This window comes from Oryctolagus cuniculus, chromosome 16 (assembly GCF_051225735.1).
Source record: "Oryctolagus cuniculus isolate XC-2025 breed Fujian yellow rabbit chromosome 16, ASM5122573v1, whole genome shotgun sequence".
Taxonomy (NCBI): Eukaryota; Metazoa; Chordata; class Mammalia; order Lagomorpha; family Leporidae; genus Oryctolagus; species Oryctolagus cuniculus.
The window spans coordinates 75,076,472-75,097,020 of record NC_142882.1 but is presented as its reverse complement, the minus strand read 5'-3'; the positions used below and the strand labels follow the sequence as shown (position 1 = coordinate 75,097,020).

Below are 20,549 nucleotides of genomic sequence, written 5' to 3'. Positions count from 1 at the left end.
CTTTCCCCAGTTTCAGCTGACCACAGCCAGCAGCATTACACATACACATGCCCTTCTGAAAACACATCGATCTCTCTCCTGGAAATATAGCTCAAAGACATGCTGGCAAAAGCACCAAGCGGTAGTCATACCACAAGATCCATTGTGGCATCATCTGTAAAAGGTTAAAGCTGAGAACAACCCAACTTCCAGCAAAAGGGGACTGGTGGAGCAGACTCTCAGACAGCCGCACAATGTAGGAATGCACAGCCAGAGAAAGGAGTGAGAACATTTTTTACTGACATGGAATGATGCTTGGGTTATACTGCAAAGTGAAAAAAAAAAAGCAATGTATGATATACTATGGATAGTATTATATTTTAAAAGGGATAAAGAAGATTATATATGTTTATATATGTAGATTTTCATAAATAGGCAATGGGAGGGTAAATCAAGAGTTAATAAAAATGCTCTCTGAGAGTAGGAGTAGAAAAAGAGGATGGGGGAGCCACAGACAGAGCAGCTTCCCCAAAGCAGCTTTAGCCAAGTTTCTTAGAACCTGTCCCTGTGGCTACCAGTGTAGGGTTCTAAGGCCCAGTAGGACACAAGAGCTGACCAGACTGAAGGGAGGAGAGGGTGTCCACCTGTCCACAGGGAGAGGGGCAGACAGTATGTGGCCATACCTAACATGCCTCTGCATTTCTACAAGCAGGACAACCCCAGGATGTGCTGCAGAACATGACCCAACACAAAACCTACAACAGTAGCTTTCATGTAATCTTGCCCCAAAATAATGCCTGAATATTCAGTCAAGCCTCTAACTCTCCCTCCCTAGAAAATGTAAGAATTAGAATAAAAAGTTTAACCCTTAAAAGGTTAAAGAAGCTACAAGATGGGGGCCAACAACGTGGCACAGCAGGTAAAGTCCCCACCTGTGATGCCAAACATCCCAAATGGGCGGCGGTTCGAGTCCCGGCTGCTCCACTTCCAATCCAGCTCCCTGCTAACGCACCTGGGAAAGCAGGGGAGGATGGCCCAGTGTTGTGCCTACATGGGAAACCCAGAAGTTCTTGGCTTCTGGTTTCTGATTGAGACATCTTGAATATGTACTGGGTATAAGATTATACTTAAAAATTACTATTAATTCCATAAAACTGTTTTTAAATAATGAAGCATTTAGAGAAAAACTGATGAAATAACATGATACACAGGATTTGCTTTAGAAAGTTAATGGAAGATAGGGCCTGTGTTGTGGCACAGTGGACTAAGACACCACCTGCAACACTACCATCCCTTCAGGGTGTCGGTTTGAGTCCCAGCTGCTCCACTTCTTATCCAGCATTGTGCTGGATAAGGATGTTGGCTCAAATCCTTGAGTCTCTGCCACCCTTGCACGAGACAGATGGAGTTCCTGGCTCCTGGGTTTGGCCTGGCCTATCCCTGGCTGTTGAACCAGTGGATGAAATATTTCTCTCTTTGTCTCTCCCTTTATGTCACTCTGCTTTTCAAATAAACAAACAAATACTGAGGAAGATAGAAAAAGAAGAAAGAGAAGAAGGTGGTGATGAACGCCATAGATAAAGCAAACTGCAAAATGCTGAGGCAATTGTGCGTTTTTGTGCATTTCCTTTGTACCTTCTGTTACTACCATTAACAGGTAGCCGTATAACTTAGCGCAGATGCCTTGATGAGTAAATATAATTGACTCCACCCCGCTGTAGTCCACTGGCCCAGCTCTGTGGTTTCCCTATGTTTGGGTTGATGGTCTGCTGTGGTCTGAATGCCTGTGGTTCCCCCTACCCTCAATCCCTGTGTTGAAACTAATCCCCAGTGTGATCAGATTAGGAGGTGATTAGATGATCAAAGTGGAGCCCTTGAGATTGGGATTAGTGCACTTACAAGGGCCTGACAAGACCAGAGAAATCCCCTTCCACTGTGTGATGGCACAGCTAGAAGCCTTGTATCCCAGAAAGCAGGCCCTTGCCAGACACCAAATTTGCCAGCACCTTGATCTTGGGCTTTGCAGCTTCCAGGACTATGAGAAATAAATGTGTTAAGAAGCTATCTGACCTATGGCATTTTGTTACAGCTCCCTAAGTAGACTAGGATGCTATCTACTCACCCTGGGTCCAAAGAGCTGGGAAGAGTAGCTTATAAAGTAGAAGACTTGATCACCTGAGCCTGCCCCCCTCAGTGGAGTTGAGAACTGGCCACATCCCTGGAGATGGAGGACTGAGAGGCAGACACACTAGACAGGGACCCTAGTGCTGTTTTCTGGGGTGGGAGGAGCTGTTCTCCAATCAGTCAGCTGTACGTGCATCTCAAAAACGATAGCATCTTCTCTTCATCACTTGTCAAGAATCCTGCTTGTCTACATCTCCCTGGACTGCTCACTGTTACAAGGACAGAATGGAAATGAGGAGTTACCATCATACCTTTGTAGCCAGACAAGTGACAAAGTGATTTACCCAAGGCAAGAGCAATAGGTTCCAGGGGAAATGAATGAATTGTATTTTAATAAATCAACTAGACTTGATCTTCAGAGAATTTCACTGCACTGAAAGCAATGTTCAAGATAACTAATAGTTATCATTAAGTATCCCATTCCCTCTTTTGAAAATATACGACTTTCAGAGCCAGCGCTGTGGCAAAGCGGGTAAAGCTGCTGCCTGGAGTGCCAGCATCCCATATGGGTGCCGGTTCAAGACCCAGCTGCTCCACTTCCAATCCAGCTCTCTGCTATTGCCTGGGAAAGCAGTAGAAGGTGGTCCAAGTCCTTGGGCCCCTACACCCACATGGGAAGACCCAGAGGAGGCTCCTGGTTCCTGACTCCTGGCTTTGGATCAGCATAGCTCCAGCTGTTGCAGCCAATTGGGGAGTGAACCAACAGATGAAAGACACTTCTCTCTCTCTCCCTCTCCCTCTCCCTCTCCTCTCTCAGTGTAACTCTGACTTTCAAATAAATAAATAAATCTTAAAAAAAGAAAATATATGACTTTCATTCTAAAATTCATATGTAATTGCAAGAGACCCTGAATAGCTAAAGCAATCATAAACAATAAAAAATAAAGCTCAAGGTATCACAATACCAGATTTCAAGACATATTACAAGGCAGTTATAATCAAAACAGCCTAGTACTGGCAGAAGAATAGACATGTGGATCAATCAAAACAGATTACAGACCCCAGAAATTAATCCACACATCTACAACCAACTAATCTTTCACAAAGGAGCTAAAATCAATCCCTGGAGAAAGGACAGTCTCTTCAACAAATGGTGCTAGGAAAACTGTATCTCTGAATACAGAAGTATGAAACAAAACCCCTACCTACTGGGGCCAGCGCTGTGACTCAGCAGGTGAAACCTGCAACCTAATGGGCACTGGTTCAAGTCCTGGCTGCTCCACTTCTGATCCAGCTCTCTGCTATGGCCCAGGAAAGCAGTAGAAGATGGCCCAAGTCCCTGGGCCTCTGTACCCACATGGGAGACCAGGAAGAAGCTTCTGCCTCCTGGCTTCAGATTGGTGCAGCTCCGGCCATCGCGACCATTTGGGGAGTGAACCAGCGGATATAAGACCTCTCTCTCTCTCCCTCTCTCTCTCTCTCTCTCTTTGCCTCTGCTTCTGCCTCTCTGTAACTCTGCCTTTCAAATAAATAAATAACTCTTTTTTTTTTTTGACAGGCAGAGTGGACAGTGAGAGAGAGAGACAGAGAGAAAGGTCTTCCTTTAGCCGTTGGTTCACCCTCCAATGGCCGCCGCGGCCAGCGCGCTGCAGCCAGCGCACCACGCTGATCCGATGGCAGGAGCCAGGTGCTTCTCCTGGTCTCCCATGGGGTGCAGGGCCCAAGCACTTGGGCCATCCTCCATTGCACTCCCTGGCCATAGCAGAGAGCTGGCCTGGAAGAGGGGCAACCGGGACAGAATCCGGTTCCCCCGACTGGGACTAGAAGCTGGGGTGCCGGCGCCGCAAGGCAGAGGATTAGCCTAGTGAGCCACAGCACTGGCCTAATAAATAACCCTTTAAAAAAAAAAACTGCCTTACATTCTATACACAAATCAACTCACAATGGATCAGAGACCTAAATCTAATATCTGAAACCATCATATTTCTAGAGGAAAACATAGGAGAAACAGTGCAAAACATTGGCATAGTCAAAGACTTCTTGGACAAAACCCCAGAAGTACAGGCAATACAGGCAAAAATAGAAAACGAGATCACATCAAGCCAGGAAGCTTCTGTACAGAAAAGGAAACACTCAACAAATTGAAGAGGCAACTGACAGAATGGGAGAAAATATTTGCAAATTATACATCTGATAAAAGATTAATACCAGCATATACAAGGAGCTCAAGAAACTCAACAACAATAAAACAAGTAATCAGTTAAGAAATGGGCTAAGGTCAAGACTCTGTGGCAAAAAATATTCTACACAAAGGATCTCTATGAGACCTCAGTGGAAAGAAAGGGCCTTCAAAGAAGGATATACTTTTCTCTGAAGGGAGGAGAGAACTTCCACTTTGCTTCTGGATGCCTCCAAATACCGATGGAGTCTGTGGTCACAAAAGGCTTCCATAGCCTTGGCAGCCAATGGCAAGAGCCTCAGGTGATCACTGACATCATAAATTAGAGTTTTAATTGTTAATGGAACAACAGAAGTCACTGTGCACTTACTTCTCGTGTAGGACCTCCATCCTTAATGAGTTGTACTATGAGAATTGACTGCAAATCTTGTTCTCAAAGTGTACTCTATATGTGTGGGTGCAAACTGTTGAAATCTGTGCTTAACATGGAGTTTGTCCTCCATATATAAAAAAATCAAACTAAAAATGAACCATAATGAAGAAGGAGATGGGAGAGGGAGAGGGAGGTGGGATGGGAGTCAGGGTAGGAGGGTGGGTATGGGGGAAAGAACCACTATATTCCTAAAGTTGTTCTATGAAAAATGCATTCGTTAAATAAAAACTTTAAAAAAAAGAAATGAGCTAAGGATATGAACAGACATATGAAAAGATACTCAGGATCACCAGCCATCAGGGAAATGTGAACAAAAACCACAATGAGGTTTCACCTCACCTCAGTTAGAATAGCTATCATCCAACAATCAAAAAATAACAAATGCTGGTGAGGACGTGGAGGAAAAGGTACCCCAAAACACTGTTGGTGGGAATGTAAACAGTACAAATATTATGGAAGATAGTAAGGGGATTTCTCAGAAATCTGAAAATAGATCTACCATATGACCCAGCTATTCCATTTCTGGAAATTTACCCAAAGGAAATGAAACCAGCATAAGAAAGAGTTATCTGCATCCCCTTGTTTATAGCAGCTCAATTCACAAGAGCTAGATATGGAATCAACACAGATGTCTAACAACTAATGACTAGACAAAGAAATTGTGGTATATATAGACAATAGAATACTACCCAGCCATAAAATGAATGAAATCCTGTCTTTCAAAACAAAATGGATGCAACTGGAAACTATTATGCTTAATGAAAAAAGTCAGTTTCAAAAAGACAAACTTCACATATTTTCCCCAATTTCTAATTTCTAACTAATATACAAAGTACAAAAAATGTAATGTATATGAGTGAAATTGACATTTTGAGATTTGATTATTATTTATATAATATCTTGAGGATACTTGAGAAACAGCAGTTGTTTTTCTACTTACCACTTGTTGAGTTATTTATTTAGTGGAGGGTTAAGCTTATAATTATAAAGTAAATTGAAAGTGTGCCATTGTAAAAATTAAAAGAAAATAAGACAGGAGGAGAGAGAGTGAGAGTGAGGGAAAGAGGGTGGGGCGAGAAGGAGCATTATGTTTTTAAACCTGTATATATGAAATACATAAAATGTGTTCACTTTGTATAAATAAAAAATAAAATAAATGTAAGACTTTCCTATGGAAAAATCTGGAGGCTGGTACAGTAGGAAATATGTCAGAGAATTAGAAGCTCTGCTTATGAAAGGCCTTAGGAAGCCAGCTTAGGAATGTGAAATTTGTGGCTGTGTTAGAATTGTCCAAGAAGTTAAAATTCAAGTAGACAAGTAAACAAGTAGTCAACAAGGGCTAATGAACAAGTCAGAGTCTGACAGAGCTGGGACATCAGCTAAGAAGTTCAGGGGCAAAGGCCTGATCCACACCAAGTGGCAGTCGAGGTGCCAATATTGTGTGTATCAGGTTAAGCCACAGCCTATGATGTTGACATCCCACATCATAGCATCAGTTCCAGTCCCACTGCTCTGCTTCCAAGCCAGCTCCCTGCTGATGTGCTTAGGAAGGCAGCAGAAGATGGCCCAAGTACTTGGATCCCTGCGTCCCGGGAGACCACTATGGCCCAGACCCTATGATCATGGCCTTTTGGGGGGTGAACTAGCAGATGGACAATCTCTCTCTCCCTGTCTCATCCTCGCTGTCACTCTGCCTTTCAAAAAAATCGTTGTTTTTTTTTTTTTTTTTTAAGCATGGTAGTTGAACAGTAGAGGAAGCAAAACACCTGAAAGATATTCCAAAGTGAGAAGCAAGTTATGTTAACTATGTTGAAAATTTCTAATTGGGGAACTAAGATGAGCTGATTCCAAACAGATAAGAAATAACAGACTGGGAGCCACAACAGGAGGAAGACAACCCCTCTACCAGTCCCTGACAGGTAGGAACTGGAAGTACTTCTTGGCTAAGAAAGACATCCAAAGGCATTATCATGTCACTCTCCAATTCCTTTGTAAATACTGAATTATGCAAAAGGTGAAATTCATGGAATTCAGACAACTTTCACTGTTTTGAGTAGATAACCTGGGGCTCAGAAAAGCAGTGTTGGAATTAACTTACTAATAGCACAGAGTGGGCTTGACTAATACTACAGTGGGTGGGCTGAGAGTTTAGGTATCTATGCAATTATTTCATCATCCTTATATTTCCTTCCTATCGAGGATTCTAAGCTTTATCAACTTGCTAATCACCTTAGCCAGGTGAAATTCAATAAAATATCCTTGTCTTTAAGTTGTATTTACTGTGAAGTGTTTTAATTACCAGACAAAATTCACCTGGTAAAGGAACTCAGACCCAGGTTGGAAGGGTGAAAATTTGACAAATTATTACTGTGGTTGATGCTTTTGCTTGCAGACAAAACAGAAGTCTAACTCCCTCTGGAAGTCAATACTTCATATCCCAGTGTCAGCATCTTCAAACAGTGCCAATCCAAGAGAATTGCAGGCTATTTCCCAAGAGAAATGGCTCTCAAGGTACACTCTGCTCTGCAAAGCGCATATATCTTATTGCAATTTAACCATAATCTAAAAGTTAACTCCTCAAAATTGAAGATGGATCTGTCCAATTCCGTAAGCCTCCCATCTTGGCAATACATTGAAGTCACATGAAGACCTTTATATCTACCTCCTGTCCCAGCTCCCAATCAAGTTTTATTGGTCTGGAGTGTGGGCCAAGGGCCAAGGGCCAAGGGCCAAGGGTTTGAGAAGCTCCCCAAGTGATTCTAATATGCAGAGCAGGTTGAGAATCTGCCAGAGTTGAAGACTGAAAACTCAGATTTCCTTCACTTTGCAAACAATGTCTTAAAATTCTGGAATTCTTATTAGACATAATACTGGAGTAACAGGGGGAAATGACAAAGGGAATCAAACAACAAATGCAAAGACAGGAAAAGTGGCTTTTTTTAAGGAAGTGAGAGGATAAAACTGTTACTTGGGGGAATTACTTAAAAGCTTTTTTGAGGGACAAATCAATAACCAAAGGGTGTTGTATAGCAAATGTTGAGTCTTCACAGGGCTGAAACTGTCCAGCGCAATTAGGAAAAAGATGCTCCCCTCTGGCAAAAAGAGGTTGCTTCCTGTTGGTTTTGTTCTTTGGTTGCTAAGTTGGCCAGTGGTTTTGGTTGTATCAAGGGAACATTTTGTTGAATTCTTCTGGCAGTTGAGAAACAGTTGTTTGGATTGTTTGTTTATGTAAGTGCTTTGGGGAAAGACACAGAAAATTTGGGAGGTGGGGGATGGCCTTAGAGTTGTTTTGACATTCATGCCAGGAGGCCCAATCCCAACATCTGGAAATGACCAGTGGAGCCTTGTGTACTAGAGCCTGGTTGCAGGAACGTCAAAACAGCAATGCAAGTGTCTGTCTTTTCCATGTTGGAATTCCCCTTGCCCATCCAGCTAGGTCTTCACTACCACCCAGTGTCTGTCTCTGTCTGTGTGTTCGTAGATGATGAAGAAAGGAGCCACAACCCAGATCCAATGAAGGGGGCAACCTGCAGTCGCAGAAACGAAACATCCAAAGCCAGGAACAGCCACTGGGTTTGTGAGCAGAGAGCATTAAGCCTACAAAGACTCACTGCACTTTCCTGCAGTTTTACAGGAAGAGCGCTTGAGAGATTTTAGAGATAAAAATAATCAGTATCTTCCAAAACTCTGTAAGATCAAAGAATATAAGAATACACCTTTCCTGTCGCTCCCCCATTCGTGGAGGAACAACACAGGACCCTGCGCTGTTCTTTTGTCTGCTCGGCCCTTCCCGGGTTGGCTGCCGACCCCTCCACCTCCGTGGAAGGGCGGTTCCCCCTGCCACTTTCCCCACTTCCGCGGGGGAGCGGCACACCACCGGCCGGCTCTCTCGGGGGCTGCTCAGGTGTTCCTTCAGATGTTCCTGGTGCATGTTGTCTCTCTCCTCCTTTATAGTCCTCTTCCACCAATCCCAACTCTGCTGCCCACACGCCGAGCACGCTGCTCTCCTCCAATCAGGAGCAGGATCAGCTCCTGCAGCTTATCAGTCAAATTGGCGAGAGGCAGCTGCGTAGAAGTTTACTCCTCCCCAGCGCCATATTGTGGGAGAGCAGATGCATAGAATAAGTCTTAATTCCAGTAATTTAGTCTAGTCTCAGTTGCTCCCCACACTTACCAAAGGTAGCCTCATTCCAGATGATCAGGAACGTACTTCAGCACAGGATGCCAGCGTCTTCCATATCTGTTGCCTCCTCTTCCTGAGAACACCTAGCGACATCTTCTGCCCTCCTGACTGGGAGGCTGAGCTACCTGATTGGGTGACAGCCAGTAGAAAGCGAGTGGAAGTGGCGGAAGGAACTTCCAACATCAGCTTCTAGAGCTTCCTGTATAAGCTCCCTGCTCTTTCTCTGCACTCACTGGGCACCTAGGTACAGAGACGCCAGTGAAGAGATGGGAAGAGACAGTGACAGCACCACTAAATGAAGCAGTTAATTGCCTGAATCATCACTAGAAAGGTCGCCTAGCAAACACTCTCTGGGCTGGGAAAAATATGAAAACATTTATTGCGTGAAGCCACAAAGATTTGTGAGTTACAGCAGCTCATTTCATTTAATCTGGCAATACACTACTCAAGTCCAAAGAGTTCCATTCTGTGCAGGCATTAAAAATAAATAAAAACAATATTCAAATCATACAAAGTATTCTTTCTGACCCCAGTGGAACTAAATTAGCAAATAAGCAACAGAAAGAAACCTGGAAAATCTTCAAATGCTTGAACACTAAATAGCACACTTTTAGGAAATCCATAGGTCAAAGAAGCAACCAAAAGGGAAATCAGAAAATATTTTGAACAGATGAAAATAAGAACACAGCATTTCAAAATCTATGCAATGATGCTAATGTAGCATTTGGGAAAAATCACAGTGCACTGTTATTATGGTTCTTTCCTTAAGAGATCTATATCTCAACTTTGCAATTCTGTTCCTCTTTTTTCATTATTTTCTTTCTGCCCATGTGAGGAAGGGAACTGGTTTAATCTTTTTGTCTTACTACTAGTTATCATAATTTACCTGCTAAACAAATAAGCATTAAAAAAAAAACTACTGTTGGCCTATAATGCTGGCTCATAGTGGGAGCTGCCAAGCATCAAGTGAGTAAGTAAGTGAGGTTCAGTTTGGAGAGAGGGAAATAAGGAAATGAAAAGAGTCAGAAGCTCCGTTGTCTATTACAAATCAAAGCATTACATAATCTTGATCCTACTGTACTCTCTTAAAAGGCCAACTGAAAAAGTAAGTCATCAAATTACAAATCTAATCTGGCCACGTCTAATGTATAAATGTCCTCCGGCATCTCCAACAAGATTGTATCCGGCCTCCCCTGAGCTTCCCCAGTAAGACTGTCCAATACATCAGAGACTGTAGATTCGTGCTAGTAGGTCATTTTGGATGTTTGTTTCCAGACTGATTTCTAACCCCCGTGACAACAGGAACGTAAGCACTGGCATGGAGTTGAACTTCAAGTCCTCCCAGCTCAAGTGGGCTGTCCCCAGAGAGGACAAAGGCAGAGCTGTGCTCACTCAGCCACCTTCTCAGAAGACCAGCGATGTACCCACAAAACTTCCATTTCCTCCCTTTTAAAACTTTTTTTAACCAAGTACCATATTTGAGCACATCACCTTGATTAACCACGTGTGCGTTTTTATCTTCTACACACTCTCAACACACAGAACGTACACATCGGAACGCAGAACTTCCCTAAATGGGCCTCACGTTAACTCCCTTGAAAGACCAAGAAAGTTCCAATGACCATTAAAAAAAAAAAAGATTCTGATTACACGTCCACTCCCCCTTCCTCATCTCGCTAGAGACTCAGCTTGCCAGTTTGCCCTCACTACTGAAGCATTGTGGGTACTGTCCCGCACACAAGAGGAGGATGGTGTTGTGGTTGGAGTTCCACTACCTTTCTGATGACTGCTTCCGTGTGTGTTGTCTGCATCCCAGAATGCCTCTCTCCAGCATCTGCGAAGGACAGCCAACCTTCACCACGTCCTGCTCTGGAGCTGAAACTTAGAGCACAAAGTTTACAACACATCAGCCATGCTTTGGGAGCTAATTTCCCCAGAAAACATTACAGGAGTTTGGCCACAATAATCAAATCCTGTTCTCAAGCTCTTTTGTCACTATTCAGTATTTTGCATAATCAGGTGAAATATGTTAATTAAATAAGTCTTTTGTGTTCCACATCTGGCCACCTAATATTTTAAATGGCATCATGTTAAGCAAAGAAATTCAGCCCTGTCCTCCCAAAGCAGCGTGTGAGTCTCACTAATTTGTGCTAGAACACGGTAAACCCTACTATTAATACGGCACCCTGGAACTCCTGGGGAAAACCGACACGGTGTGTTTAGAGTGACAAGTTAATGATCACAGCCATTTGCAGCCAACAAGAAAAATCCTTCGGCTTAGACTAATGTGTTGTTAGATGACAGGCAATTGCAAATGAACAGAATAATTATATTTCCAGGAACAATGCACTCACAGAGGAAAACAGACTTGGTTACTTCCTGCCCTCCACATTTGCCACAGAACAAACTGCACCCAAAGCACTCAGGGTAACACTGAGCAAATACTGCGGCAAATGCTGGCCACCGTAGGGTCACTGTCTCTGCTGGAGGACCCAGGGGGAGCCCCCGATGAGAATGGGAGATAGATGTGTCCCCAGTGGTGTTTCTCTCGGAGCACCACTAACTACTCTGTTCACAAATCTAATTAATTGATTTCAACTACCAGTGCAACCTTGCTGAGCAAATTACTAATTTAACTCACTTGATAAATCAAATTGATACTGGTTGGGCTATCAGAGTTCGTGCCTAGCAGAAGGCTATGTTTGTTATTAAAGCAAAGGTTTGGAGTGCCGCAGTCCATTAAGTTTGCACATATAAATAGAGTGTAGAAAAACTACTAATATATCCCAACTAGAAACCCTTTTTGATACAAGGCTTTCAAAAAATGGGCTTTATAAGATGTCCCTGGATGACGTGTGACTCGGTGGTTCCCAAAGGAGCTGCGACTGGCATTCAGGAAGAACAGTGCCTCCTGTTCCGTGATGTTCAGCATCCGGGTGCCCATCCTCCAGGCACAAGTGGATTCTCCCAGTCTTGGACCACCAACAGTGCTCCCATACATTTCAAAATAGCCCCTAGGGAAATGGTGCTGGCCTCCTTCCAAATTAAAAGCCTTTTGTAAGGTTTCCCAAAAGGAGTTGAAGAATTTCATAGGTAATTTCCTAATTGTATGGTTAAGGATTCTTTCAAGAAATTCTAAATCAAAGATACAAAGGAGAGGAGCCAGTGGCTCAGCACTTGAAGCCGCCATGCCAGCATCCCATATGCACGCTCATCTGTGTACCAGCTGCTCCGCTCCCCATCCAGCTCCTTGCTATGCACCTGGGCGAGCAGCAAAGCTGGCCCCAGTGCTTGGACCCCAGCCAGCCCTGTGGAGACCCTGATGGAGTTCCGGGCTCCTGGCTTCAGCCGAGGCCAGGCCTGGCTGTAGGGCCCATCTGGGGAGTGTACCAGTGGATGGAAGATATTCTCCCTCCCTCCTTGCCTCTGTCAATCTGTCACTCTATCTTTCAAATAAAAAGATAAAAATCTTTTAAAAAGATACAAAGGTGTTAATTCTCAAGTATAATTTGTAATGAAGCCTAACAATGCTCCTCCTCCCTAGGTTCTTGTTTGAAACAACATGTGCACTTCAGGCCAACAGTTATTTAATTTTTTAATTTTAATTTTTAATTAGTTTTTAGCAGATTCCATGTGATTTGTAGATACAATTCTAAGGACATAATGATATTCCCTCCCTCCCTCCCTTCCCCCTTCCCCCCCCCCACCCTTATTGAGGGACAGTTCATTTGCTTTAAAAGAGTTGTAACCTTCCTGACTTGGTTTAAATCAATCCTCTTTGAAAAAGGCAGGGATCTTATCACAACAAACAAGCAAGAGCACCACCTAGTGGCAGTTCACTTAATAGGCACAGTGCCTTGGAATAGTCATCCAGTAACTAATATTGGAGACTTGGCCCTCTGGCCTCACCAGGTCCAGTGGCCTGACTTGCAAAGCTTCCTTCCTACATAGAATTTTAGATTTCAAGAATGTGAAAGTTCTGATGAGCCTGAGGAAGATAAGCAAGTGCTTGGGCCCCTGCCACTCATGTGGGAGACCTGGATGGAGTTCTAGGCTTCTGCCTGCAGCCCAGGCCATGGTGGCCATTTGGGGAGCTAACCAGCAGGTGGACAATCTCTCCCTTTCAAATAGGTAAAAGTCAATCTTTAAAAAAGTGTAAAAAATGTAATTTTTAAAATAAAAGTCAATCAAGCTCAAGTTGCATATCACCAAACTGAAACTAAGTTGTCTCTGTGCTTTCTGAGAAATCAGGAGAGGGAGGGGGAGAGGGAAGAACGGAGGGGGAGGGGGAGGGGGAGAGGGAGAGGGAGGGGGAGGGGCAGGGGGAGGGGGAGAGGGAGAGGGAGGGGGAGGGGCAGGGGGAGAGGGAGGGGGAGGGGCAGGGGGAGGGGCAGGGGGAGGGGGAGGGGGAGAGGGAAGGATGGAAGGGGAGGGGGAGGGGAGGGGGAGGGGGAGAGAGAGAAGCCGAATCCCCAGACCGGCTGGTTTTAGTGTGCATGAAAAGCAAGTGCCCGCATAATGCTTACCTGGGAAGGAACCTGCAGTGACCAGATGTTAGGGAATTTGCTTTCCCTACTATGCTGTTTCCTGGTTACTGCTCCAACTGCACTAAGAAACGGCAGCCTGGCTGTCTAGATGAAATGCCACCTGGCTCACATACTGAAAATAATCCCAATTAGATCACTGAACTAAGTCAGTAGAGAGGTTGTCTTTTGGCAGAGGAGATGTTCTGTTGGTAACTGGGAAAAACCAACAACCCCTGAAAGTCTGCTCCCACAACTCCCTGTCCCGGAAGGGGGCGCGGCCGTGGGAAGCCGTGGGAAGGCACTGGAACTGTGGAAGAAAGAAGCTGCACTTGCCCGCGGCAACCACCCCCAGCCTACAAAGCCAGTGAGGCTCCCAGCAGCTCCCTGGCGAGCTCTGGAGAACAGTGTGTGTCCTGGGACACCTTGAGACTGGGCGCACAGTGGGGAACGTCTCTGACTTCATTTCTCCCAAGAGCGCTCCCATTTGCTGGTCACTCTCCAAATGCCTGCAATGGCCATGACTGAGCCAGTCCAGGTCTCCCAGGTGGACAAAAGTAACCCAACTACAGAGCGGTCACAGTTGGGTTCCCTGGCCTTCATGACTCCCCAGCTCTCCGCCTAGGTAAGCCAGCCCCTAATTCCTCAGAGCAAACCCTTTATGCCCAGAGCGCAGGGAGTGGTTCACCTGGTGAGACCCTGAGTGTTGCAGATGCGTGGTGAGACAGCTCTCCTGCACTGCCCTGGTTTGAGAGGGGCAGTCTGTCTGGTTTTATGAGGCTGAGTAGCAGAAAACTCCCAGCTTTAAAAGGATCACACGGGCTTCCCAGAGAAACTGATGTCTGAGTAAGCCGGTCTTAAAGCTGGAAAGGGGGCTGGCATTCCACATAGACGCCGGTTCGAGTCCTGGCTGCTCCACTTCCGATCCTGCTCCCTGCTAATGCACCCAGGAAAGCAGTGGAGGATGGCCCAAGTGCTTGGGTCCCTGCACCCACGTGGGAGACCCGGAAACAGCTCCTGGCTTCAGCCTGGCACAATTCTAGCCATTGCAGCCATTTAGGGAGTGAAAGAAATTTCTGTCTCTCTGTCTCTCTTTCTCCTTCTCTGAAACTCTTTCAAATAATTAAATCTTTTTAAAAAAGAAAAGAAAGAAAGAATGGATCAATCAGAAAGAATCCAGGTGCAAAGCCAGACTTGGAGGCTAAAATAAAGAAAAGTCAGGAGACTGTCGCCTCCACGGGAGTATCACTCCAACCTTGCTAACATTGTAGGGGTCGGAACAAAAGCCCAAACAGAGTCCCACGTCCCTGCGCCCGCATAAGCAGCACATAACCTAGGCACAACCGCTAAGAGAACAGGTTGTCCTCCTGCCCTGAAATCCACCGTCGCAGCGTCCAGAAAGTCTGAGCGAGCTCTATCAGCCGCACTCAGGAGGGCCCAGCCTCTGGGTCTTCCTCAGACCTTGGGTTGCGCTGCAAAGCCTGCCCCCTCCTCTCGGCCTCGGGGTGAAGTACAGCACACCCACTGCTCCCTCCCCTGCTGTGCCTCACCTTGGCCATGTTGGGGGGGGGCAGCCTCCCCAACTCAGATCCTCCGTTGAGCTAGGGCATGGAACATAAAGTGGGGTGGGGGTGTGAGTCCTGGACAGTTTGAGATGACAGCAGAGGTCTGGGGTGCCCGTGGGGAAGTCGGCCCGAGTCCCGAGTCCACAGTGCCCACGCTGTTGTCACTGGCACACTGAAAGCCACACCCCCGATGAGGCTTTCCTTTCAGAGCAAGTAAGAGAAAGGCTCGGGGGGGGGGGGGTGGGATGCACCCTGTTTCTCTTGCTCTGATGGTTGCTCCACAGCCTAAAAAGGCTTCGTGGCTGGGGCCGGCCTTGTGGCTCAGCGGGTTAAGCTGCTGCTTGGGAGGCCACAGCCCACGCTGGAGTGCTGGTCAAGTCCTGGCTACTGCACTTCAGCTCCCACTTCCTGCTAATGCACCTGGGGAGACAGCACATGATATCCGGTGTCCCTGGGTCCCTGTCGCCCATGGGAGAGACCCAGATGGATTTCCATGCTCCTCACTTCAGCCTGGCCCCTCCCTGACCATGGCAGCCATTTGGGGAGTCTCTCTCTCTCTCTCTCTCACTCTGTCTCCCTCCCTTCCTCCCTCCCACCCCCCATTGCTCTTCCTTTCAAATAAATCTTATAGCAAACATACAAACAACTTCAGGGGCTGCTGCTGTGGCATAGTAGGCTAAGCCTCCACCTGCAGCGCCGGCATCCCATATGGGCACCACTTCACATCCCAGCTGCTCCTCTTCCAGTCCAGCTCTCTGCTGTGGCCTGAGAAAGCAGTAGAAGATGGTCCAAGTCCTTGGGCCCCTGCACCCACATGGGAGACCTGGAAGAAGCTCCTGGCTCCTGGCTTCTGATCAGCCCAGATCTACCTCTACCTTTCAAATAAATAAATAATCTTTAAAATAATTTTAAGGCCAGCACCGTGGCTCAATAGGCTAATCCTCCGCCTTGCGGTGCTAGCACACCAGGTTCTAGTCCCAGTCGGGGCGCTGGATTCTGTCCCGGTTGCCCCTCTTCCAGGCCAGCTCTCTGCTATGGCCCGGGAGTGCAGTGGAGGATGGCCCAAGTCCTTGGGCCCTGCACCCACATGGGAGACCAGGAAAAGCACCTGGCTCCTGGCTTCGGATCAGCGCAATGCGCCGGCCGTAGTGCGCCGGCCGTAGCACGTCAGCCATAGCGCGCCGGCCGCAGCGGCCATTGGAGGGTGAACCAATGGCAAAAAGGAAGACCTTTCTCTCTGTCTCTCTCTCTCTCTCTCTCTCTCTCTCACTGTCCACTCCGCCTGTCAAAAATAAAAAATACTAAAATAAAAAATAAAAATAAAAAAATAATTTTAAAAACTTCACATCTCTATCTGCAAAATAGAGACATTATAGATGTCTTTTGAATGCACACAACATGGTAAGTAACTCAATCAACATCTCTATTAAGAGTTGGTTATTACCACGATCCTAAATTAATCTCCACACCACATTTCAGGCTAAAGAGCTCTGATGCCTGATCATGGGGAATTAACACTTGACAGCAGGAGACAAGAGAACCAAAATACCCAAACAGAACAAAGCACGCACATAGGTGGGGCTCAGGACATGCCATCCCAAGCTACGCCACTTTGGCATCTTGATGAGCCACAGAACCAAGAAGCTCTCTCCGGCCTTCCCAAAAGCAGGTCATAAAAACTAGGGGGGATTTTCGGGTCTTTCCGGAAGCAGTTCACAAGACCCTGGTGTGACACAGGCCCTCGCTACACCCAGAGAACTGAACACACAGATCTGCTAAGCTTGTCTCTGCGGATTACTATTAGACCAAGTCCTGTTTGCCTTGCAGCATGTTCCACCGTTCACCAAACCCGTAACACTCACTCACCCTAAGTGCTTCTGCACGGCTTCGTTTCCAATTAGGACACCTGTGTCACATAAGACTTAAACACACATGTATGCCTTTCTTGTTAGCCTTTTGTCATAGGTGCCTTGGCCATGAGCTGAAGATGGTGGAGAAAAACATGCTTCCTCCCCTGCACACACACACTGGGTTGTTCTCTGAGGAGCGCAACATCCTGGCCACAAAGGCTCTCAGCACAGGTTTGCTGATGGAGAGAACAGAACCGCCTCAAAACCCTTTCTTGGGCAGGGCATTTGCCACATGCGACACTTGCATGTCGCCTGGTGATGTCTGGCTCATGTCCCAGCTCCTCCACTCTGGGTCCTGCTCATGCACACGCTGGGAGACAGGGTGATGGCTCAAGTGCTTGGGTCCCTGCACCCACATGCGAGACCCAGACTGAGTTCTGGGCTCCCGGCTTCGGCCTGGCCCAGCCCTGGCTGTTGTAGGGCTCTAGGGAGAAAACCAATGGCTGAAAGATCTCTCTGTGTGTCTTTGTCTCTCTCTCCCTTTCAAATAAAATAAAATTTTTTTTAAAAAATCTTACTTGTAATATGAAGATAATTAAAAATGAATCTTAATGAAGAATGAGATGGGAGAGGGAGTAGGAGATGGGATGGTTTGCTGGTGGGTGGGTGATTATAGGGGGAAGAACCATTATAATCCAAATTTGTACTTTTGAAATTTATTAAATAAAAGTTTTCTATTAAAATATTCTTACTTGTAGTTACTAATGTGCTTCTCGACCTTTATATTAAGAACAGGAGTCAGGGTGGATTACTGAGCTGTGTGAACTGTCCAGGTTAATTTACACAGGTTATTGTTAGCATGTAGGACATGTTTTCTTTGATACAAAATTCATATTTTAATCAATAGTTTTAAATCAGGAGATTTTCCACAAAGCTCTGGATTTCTGGATTCTCCTACAAAGAACAGCAGAGCTGGCACTCGGCGTGGAAGGGCTGGGTCCCAGGAGCTACACTTGCTGTTACTGGCTGCAGCTCCCCAGGCTGCCTCCTCTCAGCATCGGGGTGTGTGGGTTCTGCGAATGTGACAGCACCATGCATGCTCACCTGTCTGCTGCTGTCCGCACAACACAGAGCTCACGTCTCCCCACCCCCACTTCCTCTTTCATCCCCCGTCTCAGTGGGGATCTGAGTTGGGGAGACCACCTTCCCCCTCCACCTGTCAAGGTGAGTCACAGATTTAGGAAAGAACAGTTGGTGGGTTTACTTCAAGCTCAGGCTGGTGGGAGAGAGCTGGCTTTGCGAAGCAAGCCACCCTCTATGACATCACTGTCACATGATCCAATACAGCAAAGATGACAAGGTCACCACCTGGGGTTGTGTCTTCTCATATATCTAAGGCCACAAAAACAAACTGCAAATGCACACATGCTTTCAAGATTCCAGTGTTGAATTTGACAGCAAAACTCCCACCACACGCGTGAGCCAGTCCATCAAATATCCTCTAGCCCCACCTTGTGGTCATCTGAGAGCTCCACAACCCAGAGAACCCCAGCGCCAGCTACAGCAGAAGGGACCTGGTTTAAGCTCATGTTGCCTTCAGTGTATTCACGAAGACCCCAAGCCAGCAGCTCATGGAATTTTATCTGGTTGCTGCTGGATGCACAGCCCCACACCTCCTGCCACGTGACCCAAGGACTCATTCCTTCCAGCTGTGTTTTCTTCTCACGCCTGAAACAGAACAACATCCACCCGGGGCCTTCCCTGCCCCTTCACTTTCAAAACCTCTGCTCCCAATGGCTAGCAATCCCATGAAAGCCCTGGTCCATGAGCTCAACCTCATCAAGTACTGTCAATGGGAGAAGCCCCCACTTTATTGGAAAGAACTAAAGAAGACCCTTCTTGCAAAGGCTGATGGTCAGTGCCGGGGAGACCCACCCAATGGCCATGGGTCACTGGACCAGCTATGAAATTTGCCCTGATATGCAGGGCGCCTCTTATCATCAACAGGCAACTCCATTGGCCATGAGCTGGCTATTTTCTTCTTCAATTCTTGGGTTGCTTGGGAATAGCAGCAATAGTGGGTCCCTGTCAAGACTGCTGGAGACTGAGAAGGATCCTAGACCATGTCAGGGGCACAGCAAGTCATCAGGACGTGGTAGCTGGGATTCTGTGCAGAGAATTTAAAACAGATTTGATCTGTTAGCAGCAGCATTTCAATGGATGAGTCAGGGTAAGCAGAACGGGTGATTATGAAAATGAGCCGATGTGGATTTTTGAATGCATTCAAAAAGCAAATCAAAGCTGACCTGGGGTTGTTCACACCCTTCCTAGCCTCTGGGGTGTAAGGGATCTCACTTTTCTCAGAAAGTGCTTTCTGCAGATGTGGTTAGGATGGAGGGTCAAAGGAGAGGGAGATATAAGGCTCAGTTTGTGGAGAAATGGAATGAGAAGATCATGAGAATTTCCTGTGAACTTTCAGAGCCCCCTCACTTAATTTCCTAAGCTCTGCACAGGTTAGAGCTGTCCCCTAAGTACCTCATGGCACCTGCAGAGGTTCTGTGCTGGAGCTGATTCTATGAATGAACATGTCATCTCCACGCTTTGGCACAAATGAGTTTCTTCTCTCCCTGCCTTCTAGAAATATGCAAACATGCCTGAACAGGACAAACATGTCATGGGTGCCACCTTGTGGTTTTGTGCATTATCTTCCAAACACTCGGAAATCAAATACCTTTGCTGCAAAACCAGTTTCTGAAAGACACTGACAATTTATGAGAGCAGCTTATTTTCTGAATAGTATAAACATTCTCCAAGTTGCAAAGAGGACCATAAATTAATGGCATTCACTTCCTGACCAGATGGAGCCGGAAATCAGGGAAGAATTCACAGAAGACCCAAACCACAGAAAGAATACATGCATAGGTGGGTACATTACGAATTTTAAAAATCGTCATGTATCTTAAATTAGTACATGTGCTAACATGAGCTACCCGTAAATGAACTATGTCGCCATTAAAATGAATTAGAAAAAATTATGCAATTTTGTTTTTCCACATATGCCATCATATTTGATATTTCTATCCCTTGGAAAGGTCACAAAGAGTAGAGGTTAAAGACAAAGTCCACTCCCAGTATCAACTCTGTGACCTCAGCGTGCAGCACCAGCCCCCTGCACATCACACCCCTCACCCACAAAATGTGGATGACATCAAGGGTGCATCCCGCACAGGGCAATTCTGAGGACGGATCACAGCAAGAGCCAGCACGTGCCGCCATCTGCAATGCCAGCATCCATTTGGAGCCCCAGTTCAAGTCCAGGCTACTCTGCCTCCGCCCCAGCTCCATGCCAATGTTGCTGAGAAGGCAGCAGAAGATGGCACAGGTGCTTGAGCCCTGCCTCCCATGTAGGGGACCAGGATGGAGTTCCAGGCTCCTGGCTGTGGCCTGGCACAGACCTGGCTGTTGCAGCCACTGTGGGGAATGAACCACCAGATGGAAAATTGATCTTGTCTTTCTCTCTGCCACTCTTTCAAATAAATACATAGATAAATCTTTAAATTTAAAAAAATTGATTATAGCTTTTAGAGGGGTCCTGGGCCACCAGGATGATCAGTAAACAGTGACTCCCATTGTGTCACCAAAACGAGGTTGCCAGGAGCCATCACTTTATTGTTAGCAATCAGCCGCTGAAGCCCCACCCCACCCCACGTGTT

General features: G+C 46.2%; 1 protein-coding gene across 1 annotated transcript in view; it reads right to left on the bottom strand.

The window, feature by feature from the left end:
- The window catches only part of LOC149121827 (uncharacterized), a 49,823-nt gene that overhangs the window by 26,581 nt on the left and 2,693 nt on the right, over window positions 1–20,549 (bottom strand). Inside the window, exon 3 of the mRNA XM_089315626.1 lies at window positions 10,674–10,779. Within this exon, the coding sequence (XP_089171752.1) occupies window positions 10,674–10,779 (106 nt within the window). The remainder of the gene's footprint in view (window positions 1–10,673; window positions 10,780–20,549) is intronic.